The sequence below is a fragment of the Lycium barbarum genome, chromosome 1 (genome assembly GCF_019175385.1).
Source record: "Lycium barbarum isolate Lr01 chromosome 1, ASM1917538v2, whole genome shotgun sequence".
Classification (NCBI taxonomy): Eukaryota; Viridiplantae; Streptophyta; class Magnoliopsida; order Solanales; family Solanaceae; genus Lycium; species Lycium barbarum.
Genome location: NC_083337.1, coordinates 161,596,441 through 161,620,647, shown reverse-complemented (window position 1 = coordinate 161,620,647; position 24,207 = coordinate 161,596,441). Strand labels below are relative to the sequence as shown.

The following is a 24,207-nucleotide window of genomic DNA, read 5'->3' as shown; positions in this document are numbered from 1 at the left end:
GCCAACACATATTTACATTGAATTTCGTGAAACCAAATTATTTTAATATTTCTTAACTACTACCGTACTAGGAGTAGTGATATCTTTGTTTTGTGTGCTTATTATTAGATCTCTAGTATTATTTGATTGTTTCTGTCACTCTGTCATCTTATTATTTTGTTGTTATTACTGTTTATTATTATTGTCTATTAATACTGATACTTTTTCATCTCTCCTTGAGCCGAGAGTGTATCGGAAACAACCTCTCTACCTGTCGCAAGGCAGAGGTAAGATCTGCATACACTCCACCCTACCCAGATCCCACATGTTGGGATTGTTGCATCTATTTTTACCAAGGCTAAACAAAGTACAATTATGGGGCTCTAAAAAGATTAATTATGTACGGAGTCGCCACCTAGCATTTAAGGTATACTAGGGTACCTATAAATTATTAATGTATGCAGCTTAAAAATGGTCTGCGAAAATAAGTGATATTCTAGGTAAGAATTCAAATTATTTCGAAGGAAATGTGTTAAGCATCCTTCAGAATCCACAAAATGTGATTCCCGACTGGACCTGATTTAGTTACATGAGGGATGTACAAAAAGCGTTTGACCATTAATTACAAAGAATATGAATAAAAGAACGACTAACATGAATATTTTTATGCAATAAAAATGTGAAGATTTGTACATATATATAAATAAAAATAGACGTCATAAAATAAAAATAAAATGTGAAAAATGATATGTTTGTGAACAAGTGTGTAAAGGATACGCATTAATTACTAAAATTAAAATTAAAAGAGACTCAATTCTTAAAGAGACAAAAGAATTTTATTTTATGATTAACAAAGTATGCAGAGAAACAGCTTGTTTAAAATGATTAAAAAAACAATAATTTTGGCATATATATAATTAACAAAAGAGTGAAGTAAAGGATAAACTTTTTAAAACAATTATTTTCCAATGAATAGTAACTTTTGTTTAAAAGAATTCTTTTGATGTATATGAATGTATTTTTGGAGATGGATGAATGAACATAATGGTTTTGCTTTTGAATGAAAGAACGAGAAAAAAGAATGTATATGGTATCTAATTGATCAAAAATTATCTATAACTTAATTAGCTCAAATGTATAACAGGGAATAAATGTACGAAGAGTATAGCCTACATAGAAATTTACTACGTCCAATTATATTCAACTTAAAGTGAGTTAACGTATTTAATTAGCTAACATTTTACACCTAATTAATTAACTAATTATGAGATCACATTCTAAAATTTAGATATCGAGGTAACTATCCTAATTATTTACTAAAGTGTGCTAAGTAATTAAATCAAAACTCTAGCTAAACATGGTAACTATAAAAATATCACCGATGACAAGTGAATAAATATATAATATCCACCCGACACCCCAAAAGTAAAGCTTTTTACTATGTTTTAGGCTTTATACAATTTTAAGAACGTAAAAGTAAGTACAAACAGAGAATTCGAGAAGATCTTTGAACTTCTTTCAAGCGTATTCTTCGGGAAGTAACCCAAATACTTGCATAGGACTTAGTAAAAATGTTAGTAATGGATAAATATTTATCAAAACCAATTATGAAATGATAATAAATATATGTTGCAATTAAAAATAAAAATCCGTCTTATGTGCAGGGAAGGCCTCGAAAATTGAGGAAAATTTCTTCATCGGCCAACATAGAGAAACCAGCAAATGATACAAACAAAATGTTGAATACATAGATACTAATATGATAAAAAATGTATGGATGAAGCAGTAATAACACGACATCATCGTAGAGGCAGCAAGAATAGTTAGTATCGAGGCATCAAACAAGAAAACATAAAATGCCTCAAAAGTCAATGGCTGAATTCTGTGGAGCTGTCACCACCGATAGCAGCAGCAGCAAGAGAAAAAGATAGCTTGAAAGAGATTAAAGGGAGAGAAAAAAAAGGATGGGAACTAATTTTTTTTTTATAAGAAATGAACTTAAATCTGATATGTATAACGTAAAGTATATAGGATAAATGTAATTGTAGTGTGTAGGTGTTTACACTTAAAATGCATAGAGTAAGAATAATAAATAAAAGAATGTGTGTGCAGTAGAAGAGATTTGGAAAAGTCAGAGCAAAAAAAAAAAAAAAAAAAAATAGTAAAACCCCTTGAAACAAAATCTGTGAGGTAGTGTGTTTATATAATGTGAAGTGTAGGTGTCGGTCGTGGGGAAAATAACGAGGGAGAGAGAAGAGATTTGATAGTAGAAAAAGTAAAGATTGTATCGTTGAAATTCGGGGAGAAGGAGCAAATTTAGGGGAAAGGTGATATGTAGTCAAAAAAGGAGGAAACATGTGGAGCTCATTAAAAAAAAGGAAAAAGAAATCAGATGAGGGGTAGATAAGATTTTAAGTGTACACTGAGCGATAACCGGTAACTTGCACAAGGTGAATTTTGAAATATTTTTGAATTAATTGTGTTGTAATAAACTCTTCCGACTTTTTTGTATTAACGAACTGTATTAAAATACAACTAATATACATATAAAAAAGCGAGTATTAATATACAATTAAAAAAAAAACTATGTATGAATGGTATGAATTGCCTAAACAAGAATTCTTAAACAACAAACAACCAGTTCAGATATTCACGACCAAGAAGTACTGGATTCTCTTTCGGAAATGATTATTTACTGAGATATAATCGCACTGTTGTGTTGTATCTGTACAGATGACTCTGAAAAAGTAACGACTATAGAAATTAGTTCAAATGACAATAAATTGATAAAATTCCTAATCTTTGCATAAATAAGGATAAGTATTAATAAATCGTATTAAAATTTGAAAAATATGTAAAAAGTTGCATTTTGTGCTATTTTGTGCTGAGATGTTAATTTCAAGCAGGATGTAAAAAGACATTTCAGGAATCCGTCGAGGATGTTAGCGGTTCGAGTTCACTTATTTCCTACTCATGAACTCTATACAAAGCTTTATTATAACACTCAATTTTTTCGATGCGACAATTCAATCTATGATTGGTCAAAAATCCATAATAGAGTCCGACCACACAGATCAAATTGGATATCTTCATGTATAAGAATACTAAATTACCTAGTAGAAAAGATTGAAAAATCATCACAAACCTCCATTATTTCTTTTCTATTGCAACTCTAATGTAATTGAAAATTAATATAGTCAATCAAAGTGGATCGAGCAAAGAGATTACCGCAACCAGTTTCACAAACAATAAAAGTGATGCAATTCTTTTGAACTTTCTCAACGATTTTGCTCTTCATTGCCATAACTGGTGGAAGAAGGAACTCAGGTGACGATGATATTGATGATGGCGAAATCGAAGAAGACAACATTAATGATAAAATCAACGGAAAAAGCTCAAATATGCCATCGAACTATCGGAAATGGTTCATTTATGCCACTCATCAATAGTTTGACTCATTTATGCCATCGTCATTACCAAAATGGCTCATCCACGCCATTTTCATTAACGCCGGATTTACAATACCAGATATGACACTTAAGTCGGAGAAGACACTATTACTGGAAAAATCAAAGTCCTAAAACTTTCCCAGTAGTTCAAGCGAATATCACGATAATGAAAAACAATGACGAAAAAAGTATGATTGGTGAAAGGTCGTGCAGAGTGTTCTGCTTTTTGTTTGACGAGTGGAAAGAGAACTGCTAAACTACAACTTGTGTTGAAAATCCTTACTATTATGTAAACTTTTCTTCTTGAAAATGCCTTCCAGTGGTTCGAATAATGTGTGGATTCACGTACAAAAAATAGTATGGGTAATTGGGTACATTATTTATACTTAGTTATACGGTGTTATGCAAAGCATATACATTATTTATACATTATATTTATAAACATAAGTATAAGGGTGGATATGTACTTCTATACATTAGTTTATGCAGATTTTAAAAATGAAAAAGAAAAAAATGAAGAGGGTTGTATGGTAACTCGGGGAAGAAGTAAAAAAAAAAAAAATTAAAATATATTACTGAGCTATTCTAAATGTAAGAATTTATTGAGTTATGCCCATTGCAAACTGTTTATTTGGGTTGTACATATGTGTGTAAATATTCTATATTTACCTGTACAATTATATTACATGTTACATACACATAGGTGTTATATCTAACAGAAACCCAGAAATAATTTTGAAATAGACTACTTACTCTGAACAACAATGGCGGCGTTGAGAAGGTAACGGCAGAACAATGGCCACGAATATCCTGAAAACCCTTACCCTCTGTTTGGATGGTTGTTTCCCGTGGTTCATTAATGTACAGTATGGTATGGTACAGTATGGTGTTGTATTGTATTGTACTGTATTAATGAATACAATGTTTGGATAGACTGTATCGTTTGTTGTGGTTTAATAACATTTGTATTGTTTGGTTTGACTGTATGGTACTGTATAATAACTTGTAAGTTTACTAAAATACCCTTAACTCTTAATTAGAAATAATTTATATATATTAATAAAACTCAGGTAAAGAATAAAATAGGAACTTTAAAAAATAAGTAGGTAGTGGGTGGGGGAGGGGTGAGTGGTGTGAGGTGGGTGATTGTGAGATGAGAGTGGGGGTAGTGGGTAGTAGGGTGGGGGTGAGTGGTTGTGGGGGTGGGGTTGGGTGGTGGTGAGGGGTAGTGGGTAGGGGTGGTGGGTAGTGTGGGATGAGGGTGGGGGTGAGTTGTTGTGGGGTGGGGTTGGGCGGTGGTGAGGGGTAGTGGGTGGTGGTTGGGGTGGTGGGGGTGGGTGGCAGAGGAGTGAGGTAGTTGGGGTGGGGGTGGGTGGTAGGCGGGGGTTGGGGTTGGGGTGAGTGGCGGGTTGGTGGGTGGGGTGTGTGGTAGCGTGGGGCAGGGGTGGATGATGCATAGATACCAAATCAAAATTTTAACCTTTCCAGTCTGTGATCAACCAGATAAGTAGTTAGTAACTATTCCTTTTGTCTCAAATTATGTGACGCAGTTTGGATTTCGAGAGTCAAGCCTTTTGATTTTGACTTGTATTCGAACACGGAATCTTTAAGTTTTTTTTTGAGATAAAGTTTATATATTTGGAAACTACGTAAAAAGTACTATAAGTCACAACAATTCACAATTCAAAATAATTAAAAGACATACAAAGATTTACGGTCAAACAAAAACTCGTTTGAATCTCGAAATACGAAAGGTGCCACATAAATTGGGACGAAGGGAGTACTTTTTTTTGGGACAAATGTTTCCACAATTCATTCAATATTTGAAATATCTGTTTTTCCCATCAGATTAAAAGGACTTCTGAACTCGAGACATAAGAAGAACTAAACTAATTACTTGGAGGAGAATTCATAAGGAAGTTGACAGTAAGGAATAGTATTGGATGAAAACTAGTTTTTTCTTGTGTATAGGTATACTAGTTTTTCCTGTTCATGCTGGACATTTCTTAACTTCATTTATTTGTTAAAAGAGCAATGAGGATCTCGTATCCTCAAAAATACATAATTAAGGGTTGAGAATATTTGTGAAGATTGATTCAGCATATTTTTTTACCTTTTTATCATTGGAGATAAGTGTAGGAAAGAACTTGACGAAGGATTCCTCTGTATGCCACCTGCATATGAAAGAGAAATCAGTTAATTGGTCAAAATGCTCTTCATGCAATATGGCATAAGTAAAAATGCATAGTCAGTCTAAAATTTAGTCATAAAAATTACCAATAAAAATTTAGTTATAGGAAAAATAGCCAGAATAATGAAATTTGTGAAAGCCCAAAGTTTCCAAAACAGCTAGCTATGTGTGTTAACTATTTGTCATGGTCAAATTGGAAGGAAATGTCTTCATTGTCTCTTTTAGTGATTTGGAGGGTTGAAAAGGAGACTAAAGGTTAAGGACAGTAGATGGGAATCCATAAAGGTAAAACGGAAGCATTGAGGAGTAGAAATCAGATTTGCGGCATCTGCAGATATTAATGTGACTGGATTATTATTCCACTGGAAAAAGTTAATCACTGATCAAAATTGCGCTTCATGGCTAAAGTGCCAATGAAGAAGAACAGGTATCAATGTAGAAGAGATTATAGCATAAGGGATTACTCTACCCAATTTGAATATGGCCTTCAAAAGAGATGAAAGTGTAGGTCAAAAGGACGACAGATCAATGAAAAAAAAGGGGCCATATATCCCTAGCCCTTATATGATAAGTCAGCCCAATGCCTTTGTCCATCATTTACACACTTATTAGGGGTTTCTCCCCTCCCAACTAGTCCTTATGTGTGTATCATGCCTAGAACCTAGAAATACTGTTGCATTAGCCTTCTCTTACCATCTCAGATCATGAAAGCCTAAAGACCTAAGTTTGATCCTTAGCACCCTATGGGATCCCAAAGTAAGATTTCAATACCTCCTGTTACACATAGATGCAAATGAGTCGAGTCAAGCTGAATCTGAAGCAAGTTTAACCTCTTAAGCCCAGGGTTGAGAGAAGCCTAAGCTTTTGTTGCTCGAGATTGACATAATCTGGTAAGTGAGACACTCGAGATCGAACTATAGATTGTGTGATCAAACCAACAATTCCCTATTTAACAGTTGGGATGTATTACTTTAATTGAGTTCCAAGATATTTTAAAGCATTGTATGAGTTAAGAAAATGGATTTTGGGGTTTACTTAATCCAAAAGCTAATTCATGAGGTGAGGGTTGCTCATTACTATATAATGAGACTACAACCCACACTCCCAACCAATGTGGGAACATCTAGAGTGTGAACAAGAACAGCACGACATGAAAGTCATCATTAGGGAATTCTTATACTATGGGATAAGAGGGACTGGAGTGTTGAAGTGTTGGATGTGGGCAGTCAGGTCCTAACCTGTAGGTTCTCTGGCATTAATCAGAATCTTTCATGGACACTTAGTGCAGTTTATGCAAGTTGCAACAGAATTGAAAGGAGGGAGTTATGGTGGGAGTTGGCAGCATTCAGAGGCCTGTGAGATGAGCCTTGGGTTGTATGTGGTGACTTTAATGTCACTAGATACCCTGCAGAAAGATCAGATTGCACTAGAATCTCAGGTGCAATGACTGAGTTTTCTTCTTATATCAATGCCCTGGAATTAATAGACCCTCCTTTATTTGGAGGGTGTTTTAAATGGAGAAGGGGGGATAATAGTTCTTCTAGAATTGACAGATTTATTTTTTGTACAGAATGGGAGGATAATTTTCTTCAAATCAAGCAATCCTTACTACCAAGAATGAGATCTGATCACAACCCAATTTTGCTGACTTGTGGCAACTGGCAATTCAAAAAAACTTATTTCAAGTTTGAAAATTGGTGGTTAGAGGTGGAAGGGTTTAAAGATAAAGTGAAAAGCTGGTGGAGATCTTTTGCAACAACTGGCAGACCTTGCTTCGTTTTAGCTACTAAGCTAAGACTTCTCAAAGGAAATCTGAAAGAGTGGAGTAAGGTGAATGCAAGAAACTGGAAACTTAGAAAGGGGGATATTCTTAATCAGCTGAGCAACTTTGATTCTATCCAAGAGCAGAGACCCTTGACAGATGATGAACACATTCAAAAAACTCACTTGGCAATGGAATTTGAAGAAGTTGCAAAGAGAGAAGAGATAGCATGGAGGCAGAAATCTAGAGTCCAGTGGCTGAAGAATGGAGATAAAAACACAAATTTTTTCCATAGAACTGCTACTGCACACCAGAGGCACAACACAATAGATTTTCTAGAAGTTAATGGTAACAACATAACTGATGTAGCAGAGATTAAGGAAGCAATCCTTAATTTTTATCAGCAACTGTATAAGGAGACTGAGGAATGGAGGCCTGATTTTCAAATACAAGGTGCTCCAAGTATCACTAATGAGGATCAGAAATGGTTGGAGAGACAATTTGAAGAAGAAGAGATACTAGAGTGTGTCAGGCTTTGTGCTTCTGACAAGGCACCTGGACAGGATGGCTTTCCTATGAGTTTCTTCCAAGTGTTCTGGGAGGTGATGAAGGAAGAGATTGTAAATACCTTACAATATTTTCATTCTCAATAGGTTTTTTAGAGGAGTTTCAATGCCACCTTTGTGGCACTCATTCCAAATAAGGTGGGGGCATCTGAGCTGAGGGATTTCAGACCTATAAACTTGATAACAGGAGTGTACAAGATCATAGCAAAGATTTTGGCAGAAAGATTGAAAAGAGTGGTGAGCAGCTTGGTCAATAAGCATCAACTGGCTTTCATCAAAGGAAGACAGATTATGGTGCTGCCCTTATTGCTAGTGAATGTGTGGATTCTAGATTGAGGGGAGGAGCACCTGGCATCGTATGTAAACTGGATGTGGAAAAGGCATATGATCATGTGAACTGGAATTTTCTACTGAACATACTCAGACAGATGGGTTTAGGGGAAAAGTGGGTGAAATGGATCAGCTTTTGTATCAAGACTGTTAGATTTTCAGTTCTTATAAATGGAGAACCTGTGGGTTTTTTCCATTCCGAAAGGGGGCTTAGACAGGGGACCAGTTATCCCCATTCCTGTTCATTCTAGTCATGGAGGGATTCAACAGTATGATGAGAGTTGCACTTGAGAACAAATGGGTGACAGGTTTCAAATTGAGGAACATGGAGGAGGATAATCTAGAAATTTATCACTTACTCTATGCTGATGACACAATCCTCTTTTGTGAGCCTGAGGTTGACCAGATCAAGTATATCAGATTGATGCTAATAATCTTTGAAGCTTCCTCTGGTTTAAGTGTTAACTGGAGAAAGAGCAGTTTATTCTCTATAAATGAAGTCCCTCGTATATAAACTTTGGCGGACATTATAGGGTGTAAGGTGAAGACCCTTCCAACTGTGTATCTTGGAATGCCTTTGGGCTACAAGCATAAAGCAATGGGGATATGGGATGGCATCATAGAGAAGAAGAGAAGAAATTAGCAAAATGGAAAGCTCAGTATCTTTCTTTAGGGGGCAGGCTCACTCTAATAAATTCAGTCCGAGATTCTTTGCCCACTTATGTGATGTCTTTGTTTCCTATCCCTACCAAGGTGATCAAGAGGCTAAACAAACTGAGAAGAGAGTTCTTGTGGCACGGTAACAAAGAAGGAAAAGGCTATAATCTGGTTAGATGGAAGATAGTCGAGAAAAGCAAGAAACGCGGGGGGGAGGGGGGGGGGGGGGGGCGGATGGGCATTAGAAACTTAAGGCTACACAACAATTGTCTTATGATGAAGTGGTTATGGAGGTTTAATGAGGAAGAACATTCACTATGGAGAGAGGTTGTTCAAAGTAAATATGAATAACACAATCATTAGTGTACAGATGAAGTCAACAACACTTATGGTGTGGGAGTTTGGAAAACTATCAGAGCTTTGTGGAACATGCGGAAAGAAGATACATGTCTTAGAGTGGGCAATGGCTCTAAGATACTATTCTGGAATGATGTTTGGATAAATGGAACTTCACTTAAGGATGCTTTCCCTGATCTGTTCTCCATTTGTTCGAATCCGAATGCTACAATTGGTGATTTCTGGACACCTCAAGGTTGGAACCTGCTTTTCAGGAGACATCTGAATGATTGGGAGGTGGAAAGAGTGGCAGAACTTTTGAAGGATATTGGTTTGTTCACTGGTACAACCGATATACCTGATGCTATTAGATGGAGACACAACTCTGATGGAGCCTTTTATGTTAAGAGGTTGTACAGGAAAAGAAACATGGTTGCTAGTGAAGGGAGACCAGGTTTATGGAAGAATGTTTGGGAAAGTCTAGCACCTACAAAGGTGAGATGCTTCACTTGGTTGGTTGTAAGAAGGGCATGCCTAACTCAAGAGGTGCTTCAGAGAAAAGGCCGAACTGTTGTGCCCAGATGTTTTCTATGTATGCAGACAAGAGAAACAAACAGCCATCTCTCTCTTCATTGTAGATTTACAGCACAATTATGGTCAATGTTCTTAAGTCTCGCAGAAGTCAAATGGACAATGCCTGAACATACTGCTGATTTATTGACCTGTTGGATCAGAAGAGGGGGAAGCAAGAGCCAGAAAAAATGGTGGAGGGTAATCCCCGCATGCATTTGGTGGACAGTATGGAAAGAAAGAAATGGGAGATGTTTTGAAGATACATCAAATTCTATTCAGAAAGTGAAAGGAGAATTGTATTGTATCTTTCTATTTTTGGTATAAAGAACAATGTATAGAGAATGTAGATGACCTTGTAGATTTACTAGGAGCACTGTAAGTTTATCTTTATCTTTAAAATCTTTTTCTTTACTGTCCGTTTTTGGAGGTCGCCAGCATACCCTTAATGCTGAGGAATACAACAGTACCAGTTTCTCAAAAAAAAAAAAAGAAGTCATCATTAGGTAAACAAAGAATTAGGATGAGTCTGATTTTGATACAATGTTAAGAAAATGGATTGGGCATAACTTATTTTAAAAGAACTAGCTCATTAACTTTGAGGTGTGATTCACCAGTTTAGCTGCAGAATTAGAGTTCCCCATGTTCTTCCTGTATTTACTCTATCAGCTTATCTGCTTGATCAAAAAAAAGAAGCCTCTATCAGCTTATCTGTGAAAACTGATCAGTAGGAACAAGTTGCAGTTTGACCTAAAAGGGAATTACCTCGCTTACCATTGCTCCATTCTCATGATTCTTAGACGGAATCCGGATAGAGTTCGAGCTGTAAGTCCAGTACTCCAGTTCCATGGAGAATGTGGCAGTGGTACAGGTGAACTAGGAGAATGTATGTTTGCTAGGAGGAGAGCTGCTGTATTTGCCAGCATTGTGCTGGAATCCAGTAGGAAAATAACTTCGGGCAAAAATGGCAGGGCGCTACGTGATTGGTACATATGCCAAAATTGTTGTTGGACTCCAATTAGGGAAATAATTACTTCTTGAAACGTTGGGTATTTGAGTTGGAAGTAAAAAACTGAGTTGTAGTAAAAGTCATATGTGAATAACTAGTCCTGGTATAGAATCTAGACGAGGTTGTGTTCTTTTCCCGTAGATATTTCTTGGGTTAAGTGCAACATAAGCCAATAGTGTTTATAGGCAAGACTCGAGGTCACCTCATTTCCATGTGGTGTTTGTAGAGTGCTTGCAGATTGAAGTAAGTTTTAGCTTCTAGAAGAGCTACTTTGCGAGGTGATTTCTTCACAATTGTAGTAATCAACTTAGTGACTCTCATATCACTCTCAATTTTCACCAAAACCAATAAACTTAGTGGACCATTATAATTAAAACTTGGCATACATTCATAGTCTTCATTAAAGTCACTAAGTTTAATTGATTTGGTAAAAGTTTAAAATGACATGAAAATTACCAAGTGGAATACATAATTGTCAAGAAATCGCCACACAAGGTAATTGTTTTGGAAGCTTGAACTTACTAGAATTTGCGAGCACTGTTACAAACACCGGACCTAAATTTGAGCATGGGGCTTTCATAATGGAGGTCTCAGGTTCGAAACCCCCTGCCTACGACAACAAGTGTTTTGCCTTCTGGGTCGAGCTCGTCGCACAGGGCTTGCCTAGTGTGGGTTATCTCTCCTATGTGGTTTGCGAGCCATTGCATAGAAGCTGTATTTATCCTGTGCGCACCCGAAGGGTAGCGGCTGCGGGTTCCCATGTCATCAACCAAAAAAAAAAAAAAAAAAAAGAAGAAGAAGAAGATGAGATGAATGTGAGGTCAAAAGGACCACAGATCAATGAGAAATTGGCCATATTTCCCTGGTCCTTATATGAGAAGTCAGTGCAATGCCTTCATCATTTACACACTTATTAGGGGTTTTTCCCCTCCAAACTAGTGCTTTTGCGTGTGTCATGCCTAGAACCTAGCAATATCTGTTGCATTAGCCTTCTCTTACCATCTCAGATCATGAAAGCCAAAAGAGCTAAATTTGATTCTAGCATCCTAAAGGACCCGAATGTAAGATTTCAATACCTCCTGTTACGCATTGATGCAAATTAGTCTAAACGAGCTTAATCTGAAGCAAGCTTAACCTCTTACATCCAGGCTTGACAGAAGCCTAAGCTTTTGTTGCTCGAGATTGACATAATCTGGTAAGTGAAAGGCTCGAGATCGAGCAATAGATTGTGTGATCAAACCAAAATCACCCATTAAACAGTTGGGATCTATTACCGTAATTGAGTTTAAAGATATTCTAAGGCATTCTATGTGTTAAAAAAATGGATCTTGGCTCTTACTTAATCCAAAAGCTAATTCATGAAGTGAGGGCTGCTCAATACCATATAATGAGACTATACCATACTCCCAGCCAATGTGGGATGCTTACACCCCGTGCATGCCCAAGGGTTGAACACCTAGAGCGTGAACAACATAACATGAAACTCATCATTTTTTTTTTTATGAAGTAACATGAAAGTCATCATTAGGTAAACAAAGAATTAGGATGAGTCTGATTTTGATACCATGTTAAGAAAATGGATTGGGCCTAACTTTTTATTTTGTTTTAAAAAAACTAGCTCGTTAACTTTGACCTGCGATCCACTAGGAAATTCACCAGTTGAACTGCAGAATTAGAGTACCCCATGTTCTTCCTGTATTTATTTCTCAGCTTCCCGAAACAAGACTAATCTGTGAAAACTGATCAGCAGGAACGAGTTGCAGGTTGTCCTAAAAGGGAATTACCTCGCTTACCATTGCTCCATTCACAGGATGCATAGATGGAACCTGGATAGGGATCGAGCTATAAGTCCAATACTCCAGTTCCATGGAGAATGTGGCAGTGACACGGGACCGCTGTATTTTCTAGCATTCTGCTAGAATCCAGTAGGAATTACTTCGGGCAAGAACTAGTTATTCACTTAGGACCTTTGCTGCAACTTCATTTTTCACCTCCAACTCGATTATCCAACTTTTCTGTAATATTTATTTCCCTAATTGGAGTCCAGCAACAATTTTGGCAAATGGATCAGCCACATAGCACCCTGTCCTTTTTTCCCGAAGATATTTCCTACTGGATTCCAGCAGGAATGCTAACAAATACGACTTTCCTCCTACCTCCAACTCAGCTGTCTAACGTTTCTTCCACTCAAGACTTTCAAATTTCTTTTTTAGTATCAAAGATGTGGGCCAGAGAGGACTGACAGACAAAAATCATGGGAAAAGAAGATGGATGAGATAGGGAGTAAGGAAACATCATGAGCAGCTATTAGTCGAGAATACCTTGTAAAGAACTAGGATCGGAAAGCACAGTGCTCTCTATCTCGGTCCATAGCTAATGAAAGATTCATTAGATTTATGCAGATTCAACACAGAAAAGTAGAAATCTTACAAAGAAACCAAAGATTTTAGAAAGGAAGTGAGAGAATGGCGAGCAAGACGGCCATATTAGGGTAAAGAAGATGAGAACTCACAGATAACACAATATATCTACATCAAGGGTAAATTGGTGAAATCACATGCCAAACAAATAAACATCGTCAGCCCTAAGTCGGTGAATAGGCTGAATGGACCGTGTGGGCTGTGCCAGACTGCCAGAGCTTGGATCAGGTCGAAATGAAACGGGGCTCAACTGTTAAGTCTATTTTAGAATTTCCTGAAATATGTTCTGGGTTAATATGCTTCTCAATTTCCTTATTATGAATAAATTTTCTGACAAGAACCTTATGCGAATAGAGTTACTACGAATCGCATCTGTTAAGATATCATATGGCGAGAGAGGAATAGAAGATCTTTTGAGGGAGTAGAGAAAGACTTTGTACACATGAGGAATAGCCTATTTTCCTTTTTTCCTTTTTGGTGCGCTCATATCCGACATGTATAGATGATTGGGTGTTATTTGTAGGAAACCATATCTTCTTGTAAAGCTTTTTACTTTTTGATATACTGGCAAGCTTTTGCCCTTTCTTTAATGAAGTTTATCCAAAAAAAAAAGATATAATTTCCCTGAAGGAATGTTTCCTTTTTTGAATTAATATGCTCTTGTATTTTATCTTTGACTTTCATTAATATACGCTATATGTGCATCCGTTCTTCCATTCTCTAGATATGAGGTGACACGACAATATTTTGCTATGAAGAACGAGCCCTTTAGCGGATTCCTTCGTCTTAGGTTCCAGCATAACTTACTACCTAAAACGACAAATTTATCATTTAAGGGCTTAAAGCCGACCCCATCTATGGTCAGGTAACAAGCAAGAACTCCAATGGAATTGATCAATAAAGTTCGATCTATCAAGGTTGAAGGTAGGATTGTTGCGTGTTTTCCTGTCATAGAAGTGGATTTATTTATATCATTTTCCATCTGAATTTGTCAAACATAACTATAACTAGTGGCCAAAGCCTAACCTTTAGGGCTCCTCTATCAAGTATCTACAACTGCTTTATTGCTGCATGTCAGCTTGCTGAAAACTCATATCTCATTTCTCAATTTTGGCCAAACAGAAATGTTAATGGAAATGACCTTCCTGTGAATGGTACAACTTCTTTTTGGAGTAATTCAGCGAATGTACTTACTTTGGTGCATATTTGTTTTTTGCCTCTCTTTTTGGATGTATTGTCAATGCTTTCCTTAATTTGCAGATTCAGATAAGCAATATTTCTCATGAATGCCATGATTTTTTTCCCTGTATTTTCTAACCATATCGTACTCCTGGAAATTTAAGAGTCTAACTCTAACCTATAAATCATTAATTGTTTCAATTATTTGTCAAATGCTAATCAAGCAAAATAGATTTGCATAATAATCTCAATAATGTCTTAACTATTATTTTCTGGGGTCTTGGTTCTCGGAATCGTAATTTCATTATGTTCAATCACTGTTTCCATAGCTTTTCACTGCATAAATCTCGATGTAACTAGTTTGTGTTCTTTTACTTTGAACTGATCAAAATAATTTGGTTGTTTACTGGTGAGAGACTAATCAGTTTTTATGCTGATTTCTTACTGTCGAAGAGCTTGAGAGTGCAAAAACATAATAATCTAGGTGAGTGATGTTTGGAAGATCTTAAGAAAAATATTCAAAGCTTGTACATATTTTATTTATGTAATGGTTGGTTTGCTAGTTTCTTTAACTTTACCAAATCTTTCTTTTCTATTTTGAAGTGATGTTGAAGGTCGTTTGACATACTGTTTTATTTTGTTTTCATTTAATTTAATTTATTAATTTGGAAGTAATCTTTTCCTTTCCTTTGGCAGATAAAAGTTAAATGCCCACACTGCGAGAAGGAACTTTTGACCCCTAAAAAGAAGAACCAAGAAAGTCTTATTGAGGAATATTAATTTCTCCATCAGCACAAAATGCAAGTTGCTAGTGATATTAGTTTACAAACTTCATTCCACTTAAACTCGGTATTTCCAGCCTCACCCACTCGCTTTTCCAATTCCATGTCAGTTTTTCTTTGTCATGCTACAATCTTGCAAATACAATAGTTGATGGTCACATAATAAGGATTTGCTCCAGTCTCCAACAATTTGTTGCATTTATCCCTTGCTCAGCGTGAAGAGACCCTCATTCCTAACTTAACTTTCTCCGGATTTACCTTACAAAAAGAGGATGCATTATTCAGTTAACTACTAGTAGTAGTAGTGTTATATTTTGGGCCATAAAGATCATTTCTTTTGCAACCAGTAACTTCAAATCATTCCACGGTTTATCAAATTCAAACCAACACAGTGTTGCAGTGTTCAATACTTCAAACCCTTTTAGTAAAAAAAAAAAAATGTTTGTGGAATTTTTTTACGTTAAGGCCTTAAACCTGATATCTGAGAGAAGATAACCTATGGAGCATCTAAATAAAGTGGCACAACAAACAACAAATCTTAATAGACTAGAAGTATGCAATATAAATTCAGTAGCATATCACTATATCCGTTTGGCCTCCATATACAAGCTTCCTCTCTTGCTTTGATTCAACTTGAAGCCTAAGTTTCGATTAAAAAGATAACTTCACAACCATCAGCAACCAAATAAGCCCAGTTATTCCAGTTTGTCTTAAAGCTACTGCAGATTGAGCTGCAGATTTCAGTGGTGGAGATGATGATGGAATTGGATTAATGCTGCTACTTATTGGCTGTGCTGCTGATGGTGGTGAGATTACAGGAGGTGATGCAGACAGCCCAAGAGGTGGACTCGTAACGTTATGACTAGGCAGAGGCACAGGAAGACTGGCATTATGATCAGATGCCAAAGTGTTGTCTTCCAGGACTTGATCAATGCCATGGCATCTGATGGAAGCAGTTTTGGTGCAGATATTTGGACTAATGACTCTGGCATTGTTGAGAAAGAAACGCATGTTTCCAGAATTGGTGACTCTGAGGACAAGGTCAGGTTTTGAAGTTGGTATCATGGAACCTGTTGGGAAGTGTTCGAGGTGGTCGAAAAGCAACGGTGAAGGTATGGAATGCCGGAGCAAGAAATCTTCCACGTCGTTTTCTTGGATTAAGGTTTGGGACAGTGTCCTGTCTCTTGGCATCAAGAAAGTGATGTTTCCTTGAATAAGGTCTGCAGGGGCCATGTTAATCAGCATTACAAAGGTGAAATAGTTGGCTTTCCTCATCTCCTCAGTGGCTTGGAGGATGTCTTGGCTACTGTTTGTGGCAGTAGAGACAGATGAAATCAGCAACATTAGAAGGAAAGTCAAGAACATATGAATTCTGGTCATGTCTGGTTTTTCCTTTGTCAGTGAGCTACTAGACGTAGGTTCTTTGAAGAGCATTTGATGATCTTATTATCATGGGTAATAATGCACTTTGTTAATTGAAAGTTAGCTTAAACATGCAATCTTGCTGCTCCAACAACTGAGCTTCATACCTACTGCATGAATGGTAGGTAAACTCTGCTAAGAGATTGCTCTATATATTAGTTTCTCTAGCACAAAGAGTGTTGTAATTTTACGTTTTAGTTTCAGTTTTTATGAAAATTAATGTTTTATTTTCTTGAAATGCTAATAGTGCGACCAATGATTAGATCATTATTTTGTAATCCTAGTTTGTCTACGATGAGGTAAAATGGAAAAGTTCTTTTAAGTACAGATAGCAACTATCGCACTGTCATTATTCATATACACATAGAGGCATGTAATAAGGTTCAGACCATGCAATCTTGAGGATACGCATGTGTATTTATTGTTTACTATATATGGAGGTAAACCAATGTGTCTCCTATATGTATCCATCTTGGATATATATAATATACAGGGTAAAAGTCACTGGCCTAATTCGCTTTGCTGCACAACAAATTTTGACAGAAAAAAAAAAAGAAGCGATATAAGGTAAAAGTTGCCACCATTAGACTGCAAGTCTCGTAACTAAACACGAGCCATAGTGTCTCGGGACGGGTACATGTTGTAGACAGTGCCTGGTGGGAAATGAAGTTGAAAACTTCATGGTGAACATCTTAATATAGCACATCTCCAAAGAGAACGAATGGTCTAGTTGAGCCAGTAAATCAGTTTCATGTCCGAAGAGGGATCCCGTCAACGTAGTTTCCCTCACTTGAGCAGTGACTAATTAGGCTACTACTGCTCCTAAAGATATAAATTTTGAGTAGCCTCCACTTGGAGGCTGTTCTCTTTCCTCCATAGTGTTCTAATTTCTAAGACATTATAAGAAAATTTACAATATAAAATAAAGGGCAAAGGGGCAAATATACCCTCAACTATAGGATATGGAGCAAATATACCCTCCGTTAAAAAAAAGGAGGATTTATGCCCTCGCCGTTAATGAAAAGGGGCATATATACCCCTCAACTATATGATATGGAGCAAATATACCCCTCGTTACAAAATTGGTGCAAATATACCCCTGTCGTTTTAAAATGGTGCAAATATACCCCTGCCGTTTTAAAATGGTGCAAATATACCTTTTTCACCGACGATTTTTTTTTTTTAAATTTAGGTTATTTTTTAATTAAAAACATATCACGTGACTTTAAAAAAAAGTTTACCCCACCTATAAAAAAAAATTACTATGTGGTCTTAGAAAAGTATGTCTACGCAAAAAAACGGGTAGACTTTTTTTTAAAGTCACGTGATATTTTTTAATTAAAAAATAACCTAAATATTTTTTTTTTAAAAATCCGTCAGTGAAAAGGGTAGACTTATTTTTTTTAAAAAAAATGGGTAGACTTATTTTTTTTAAAGTCACGGAGATATTTTTTTTAAACGAACAGACCCCACCTATAAAAAAAATTACTATGTGGCCTTAGAAAAGTATGTCTACACAAACAAATGGGTAGACTTTTTTTAAAAGTCACGTGATATTTTTTAATTAAAAAATAACCTAAATATTTATTTTTTTAAATCCGTCAGTGAAAAGGGTAGACTTATTTTTTTTTAAAAATGGGTAGACTTATTTTTTTAAAGTCACGGAGATATTTTTTTTAAACGAACAGACCCCACCTATAAAAAAAAATTACTATGTGGCCTTAGAAAAGTATGTCTACACAAAAAAAAGGGTAGACTTTTTTTAAAGTCACGTGATATTTTTTAATTAAAAAATAACCTAAATTTTTTTTTTTTTAAAATCCGTCAGTGAAAAGGGTATATTTGCATCATTTTAAAACGACAGGGGTATATTTGCACCATTTTAAAACAACAGGGGTATTTTTGCACCAATTTTGTAACGAGGGGTATATTTGCTCCATATCATATAGTTGAGGGGTATATATGCCCCTTTTCATTAACGGCGAGGGCATAAATTCTCCTTTTTTTTAACGGAAGGTATATTTGCTCCATATCCTATAGTTGAGGGGTATATTTGCCCCTTTTCTCTAAAATAAATGATAAATAACATGTTATAACAGATTAAATGACATTAATGGTTCAAAATAGTTACATGGTGAATATAACTTGAATTCTTTTCCAATTAGCTGGTTTTCCAGCACAGCATAGAACCTCTTTCTCCATTTTTTTTTTTTTTTTTTCTTTCTTTTTTGGGTGGGAAAAAGAAAACAAAAATAACATCCGACCTGCCGGATTCGAACCAGCGACCTAAGGATTTCAGCATGCAAACTACAGTCCTCCGCTCTACCAACTGAGCTAAGGTCGGATTTGTTATGGGTCCGCCCCCACCTTTAATTAAACCTTTACTTTCCTGTTCTCATTTCCGTCTATGCCGCATATGGGTCCACACCTCACACCAACAATTTTACATTTCGGAAAAAAAAAAAAAAAAACATAAAGGCTATAGAATATTTTGAGAATTCATGATAAGTAATAAATCCTACGTATCTTTGTGCTATTACACAATTTCTATCTAATTGTTTTATAATTAAGAATTAAACATCGAATTTCTGATGGTACTATTTATGTTTCACCTTCTACTAATCACATTGATGTAAGTTCCTATAGCCTGCAGGGGGATAGATTTTCTATTAAACAATCACTGCTTCTCCATCTTCATTTTTCATGAATGTATAGTTTTATTTGCTTATTTAAATAAGCTATACATGAATATGCCATTACTTTTAGTTTGAAGATAGTGCTATCCTTTAATACTTAAAACGAATAGGTCTAAGCTTTGATGTCGCAGACGCTAAATCAAATACATGAGTAGCATTCATTTTTCTCAAACGTATGTAGTAATAATATATTTCCACCGAAAGGACAAAGTAGAAGGAAAAAGAATAGGCAACATGTTCAATCGAGTTAAGTTCGGGCTATTATAATCTTCAATCGAGTTAGGGTTTCCAATATGAATCATTTGTATCCATTCTGCTCATTAAGCGTATACTCCATAACATCAAAATAGCGTTTAGACGATTCATCAAAGTTAGAATTTTTTAGAGTAATTTTTTTAAGATAAGGTTTCCTTCAATTCCATTAGGTGTCATAAAAGAAATCGTCGTTGGTTTCGTCTCTTGCAAAATCCCTTTTGTTTTGTTTAAAAAAAAAAATCCATTACAAGAATGATTGAAACTGCCGAGTTCATTAATCAAATATACGAACTCAGGATGATCCAGTAATAACATTTTAAGTTCCAACATACAGAAAATTCCATGTATAAATAGCACATTAATTTAAGATCAACCATAGATAATAAGTTGCTCAATTCTGAATAACAAACAAGCGTAAATCGCGCATTTACTTTTAAAATAGTGTAGGATTAAGCTTTTGGGGGGAGAGATGGAATGGTAGGTGGTTCCTCAATTCTGGTTTGGGACTCTGCATGTTCTTGCACATCACTTTTAGCAGAAGCTGCAGCAAGTTCTTGCACATCACCTTTTGCAGAAGTTGCTGCAAGTTCTTGCACAGGACCTTTTGCAGAAGTTGCAACATGTTCTTGAACATTATCTTTTGTAGAAGTTGCAACATGTTCTTGCACATTACCTTTTGTAGAAGTTGCAGTTTGTTCTTCCGCATGACCTCTTGTAAAAGTTCTTCTTTCTTCTTCAGCCAGTTTTTCCTTTGTCTTCTGTCCAACTTCCCCGGCAGCCCTAGTGACCCGATTAAAGGCACCTGCAGCCCAAGTTACCCCTGTCAAAGCATATCTGTTCTTCATGATGGCGGATCCGGCATTGCTAACAGTCTGCTCGGCAGCTGCAAAAGCAGATTTTGACTTTTCAGAGACCTGGAACTTCTGGTCCATTTCTTTCACTTTGTGGTTCACGATGGTTGCCCCCGTAGTGATTTTCTCGCTAAGGCCATATTTTTGGTCTAAAGAAGCAACTCTGGCTGAGGTAGTAGATGTGATCTTGTGTTTCTCGTCTAATGCCTTGGCTTTGCCAACTGCGTCCTTGCCCAAAATAAAGCCCTTTGCCAACATGCTACTGACCACATCCTCTGCCTTTTCAATTACAGGGGCGTTGGTGCTTCCAGTTGGCTACAGATAAAAAAGGTACACCTTTTAAGGACTACTCCGTGATGGATGAAGCCAGAAAGCCTGCTTAAAACATAAACTTATACGTACAGTTGGTGGCACTGAAGCAGTAGGTGGGAGCTTGTACTCGGGTGCAAGGACTATTGAGATGGGCTGATCAACAATTGTAGCTCCCTAAAAACACCAAGTGAGCTTATCAAAAGCTCATCAAAAGCTTATCAATCGCAAAAGCGGAGCAGTAAAGGGACACATTCAGAATTGGAAACAACTCATTCTTGTAATCAAGCAGCATGTAAGCTAAGTGAACGACCAACAAATCTTATGCTAGAATGCAGTCACTTTGTATCACTACTATAATAAAGCTTCAACTGGATAAAAGAAGAGGAGAGAAAATGATGGTACTGATTTTCAAGTATAGAATGGTTTCCGTACTCTCTGTTCCTTTTCCATTCTAGACAACAAAGTGTATCAAGCATCCATTCAAATAATATCCGAGTAATTCTGACTTAAGTACTAAAATTGTAGAAGTATCCCCATAGTGTGCTTCCTTTTTTCCAACTCTAACTTCTACAACTAGAGAACTGCTAACTTTCAAAAAACTGATCAACTTTTCCATTATGCTAAAATACAGTATAGTCTCTTAACTTTTCAAACTGCAATTTCCCCCTGAAGCTATGTGATCCTTTTATTAAGGCCATCAAGCTGAAGTATGAAGGCCACAGGCAAGTCACATGGACCTAGGCTTGTATGATTTCGTCAGCTACTTTGCACTATTCCCTGCCGGCTCTGGTGAGCTTCAAGACTTTTAGCACCTCAAAGTGCTCTGGGCTAAACTGAAACCATAATTTTGCTTCTACGGGGAACAATAAATCCCCAGTCAGCTGGATTGAGATAAAACACAGATACGAATGCTAGCCGAGCGGATAAATACTTAGAGGAGAAAACTGGAAGCTCTTACAGAAGTTGCCCACTTTGGTTGAGGGATGGGTTGTTTGTCTACTTATTTGGACTTGGAAAATCCTCACTTCATGAGCTAAGTTTTGAGCTAACTTTCGAGTTAGTTAGGCCCAAGGTCCATTTATTGACTCCCACCAACAGTGTCGTGTGAAGTATATATCCAAATAAATCGAAGGATTAGCTCATACAGTTCCTTCAGTTAATGGTCTTATAAGCTTAATTGTGACAGTTTCACAGCTTGCTCACCTTTAGAAACTAATTTTTTGATGGTTAATTCCACTTTATAATGACTAGTCTAATTTAACCAAGAGAAACAATACAAACAAACAGCAAATTGTTGCCAACTTCGTGCAGCAGCTCCTTTGATGAGAAGTATCCTTTTTTCATAACCTAGAAAAGTTAGGAATCTCCTAAATGTGAAAGAAAATCTGGATTTATCTCCCATGGACAGATGAGGCAACAGCCAAATAATAGACATGAAGATTGGGAACCAACACAAAAGCACAAACAATGTGAGTTAAGATTTTTGATACATCAACCTACTTAAAGCTATGATTACAACTTTGCAACAGGAGCAGCACAATTTTGCCATTCTGTCTCATCCCACAAAACAACACGCCACATTGAGGAAACAAAGTGGTAATACAGAAGGATCTAGAAAAAAGGAATAGGGGCTAGCTTGCATCATTTTTGACAAGGGATGCTTGCTAATTAATCAACTGGCACAAAGGATTTGCAACTTTTATAGAATTACTGTTGTAAACTCAAGACACGATGACCATAAATTATACAAATAGACATTTGATTTCACCGAAAACAGTATTTGATCAACAAAGGTGACAACTTTTTCAGCATTAGATCAATTAGACTCGCAATAGAAACTTATGAACTAACACTAACAAAAAAATTACAAAATGCCAAGATCAACGAGAAGTCTACGTACTGAAAGAAGAACTGCAGTCTCTGCACTCTGAGGATCCTTGAACGTGACATAAGCAACTTGAGATCGCTCATTCTCACTATACAATACAATAAAAAACGCGTGAGGAATAATAGAAACCATCAATCAGCTGGCATTGTAATTGGCTGCTTTTAAATTTTCAATAGGCACATTTCCCCCTGTTTATTCACCTTATTTCAGTACTTCTGATCATATAAAATCTTATGCAAAGATAAGATAAATGCTCAAAAAAACAAAAAGAAGAACAAAAACAAACCTTTTCATCTCTAAATATTCAATATCCCCAGAGAATGAAAAGAACTCCTTGATATCAAGCTCTTTAGCACTCAAAGAAACATTGCTCACTTGCACTGTTTTAACCTATCATGATAAACAACCAGAAAACATCAAGACTTGACAACAAAAGGCTTAATAAAAAAAATATTTTTCCTTTTTTTTTTTTTTTTAATCTGCTTGTGAGGGTGGAGAATCTAAATAGCCACAATATTTATCACCTTGGATATAAATTGCCATATGATTAAAAGTTGTGCCTTTCATATATATACTAGTTCCAGAAAAGATATAAACAAGAATATTAGATGAATTTTTTCCATTTATTTCAGATTTACAAATGAAATCGAATCTCATAGAATTGTGTTGTTATTTTAAATACATCTTTGTTTTGATCGTTATAAAGTCAGAAATAAAAAACAAAACAGCTAATTTGCATGCAACGATAAAATGAAAAAGAAAAAGAGATTGTTGAGTTTTGCACTTACCGACATCGAGATAAACCTTCGATTAATCCAAGAATAATTTGGAGGTTATCGGAAAGACAAAATTGCAGCAAAATCAAGAACCTATGGAGAAGAAAGGTGTAGAAGTTTTATTATGAATAGTATATTATGGACGAGTTAGAAATGAACGTGTTATACGCGAAAGTTGGCAAATGGACACGCTATTTACCTTTCGGTGGTGTTTGAGACGTATAAACTAACTAATTTGACCTTTCGCCCCAACAACTTAATGGACAAGTCGGTAAAAGCCACAAGAAAAGCTTTAACTATAAGGCAGGAATTCTCATTTTGTTATAAAAATGATAAATATATAACATAAGAAATGTAGGGGGAAAAAATTGAGGGAGAGACGTTTTGTTTCTTCAGAAATTGATGTACAAAATGAATTAATTTAACTTCTTATTTATAGGAAAAAAGAAGTTGCATGCTTTTCAAAAAGCTACTTGCTAGTTTCCTGCATAAATTATTTGCAATTTACTTGATTGATTGCAAGCGTTAGAAGTGTTACACCCCGTACTTCGAAGAAACACTGTTAAATTTGAATGTAAGAATGTCGAGTTACGACTAGTTAAAACAACTTTGGAGTATGAGGAATGAGGCATTATTAAGTATATTGTTTAAATAATGGATGATTATGATCTTGTAAGTCGTCATCGGGAAAGAGTATTTTAAAACACAAGAATATGGTCATTATCATGTATAATAAGTGATAAATATCATGTATGGAGGGTTTCGGAATATTTTGAG

At 36.1% G+C, this 24,207-nt stretch overlaps 2 protein-coding genes, 1 long non-coding RNA gene and 1 other non-coding gene across 5 annotated transcripts; all 4 read right to left on the bottom strand.

Moving 5' to 3' along the window:
- Positions 1-5,157: 5,157 nt before the first annotated feature.
- On the bottom strand, positions 5,158-13,738 carry LOC132602758 (uncharacterized). 2 transcript variants are annotated; one of them, XR_009567873.1, is made up of 3 exons: positions 10,606-13,738; positions 10,455-10,514; positions 5,158-5,602 (listed from the first exon to the last, which is right to left on the bottom strand). It is a non-coding gene; the product is annotated as an uncharacterized LOC132602758 (long non-coding RNA). The 2 variants fall into 2 exon arrangements; XR_009567874.1 differs by having other exon boundaries at positions 10,615-13,738.
- Positions 13,739-15,881: 2,143 nt separating this feature from the next.
- On the bottom strand, positions 15,882-16,942 carry LOC132617255 (FAS1 domain-containing protein SELMODRAFT_448915-like). The gene has a single exon (XM_060332226.1). It carries the CDS (start codon positions 16,662-16,664, stop codon positions 15,882-15,884), a length of 783 nt encoding a protein of 260 aa, XP_060188209.1. The 5' UTR covers positions 16,665-16,942.
- Positions 16,943-18,910: 1,968 nt separating this feature from the next.
- TRNAY-GUA (transfer RNA tyrosine (anticodon GUA)) lies at positions 18,911-18,996 on the bottom strand. The gene is given in 2 exon segments: positions 18,911-18,946; positions 18,960-18,996. It is a non-coding gene; the product is annotated as a tRNA-Tyr (tRNA).
- A 936-nt stretch (positions 18,997-19,932) lies between these two features.
- On the bottom strand, positions 19,933-23,602 carry LOC132602746 (binding partner of ACD11 1-like). Its single transcript, XM_060315526.1, has 5 exons — positions 23,443-23,602; positions 22,941-23,044; positions 22,667-22,742; positions 20,857-20,940; positions 19,933-20,769 (listed from the first exon to the last, which is right to left on the bottom strand). Exons 1-5 carry the CDS (start codon positions 23,446-23,448, stop codon positions 20,053-20,055), a joined length of 987 nt encoding a protein of 328 aa, XP_060171509.1. The 5' UTR covers positions 23,449-23,602; the 3' UTR covers positions 19,933-20,052.
- Between the last annotated feature and the right edge of the window lie 605 nt (positions 23,603-24,207).

Bases quoted from the DNA above. Each gene is read 5' to 3' on its own strand.
- LOC132617255 (XM_060332226.1), bottom strand. From the start codon at position 16,664: ATGCTCTTCAAAGAACCTACGTCTAGTAGCTCACTGACAAAGGAAAAA.
- LOC132602746 (XM_060315526.1), bottom strand. The intron at 22,743-22,940 runs GTTTGTTTTTGT...TGTATTGTATAG, and splicing joins GAATATTTAGAGATGAAAAG to TGAGAATGAGCGATCTCAAG. The intron at 20,770-20,856 runs GTACGTATAAGT...TTTTATCTGTAG, and splicing joins CTGCTTCAGTGCCACCAACT to CCAACTGGAAGCACCAACGC.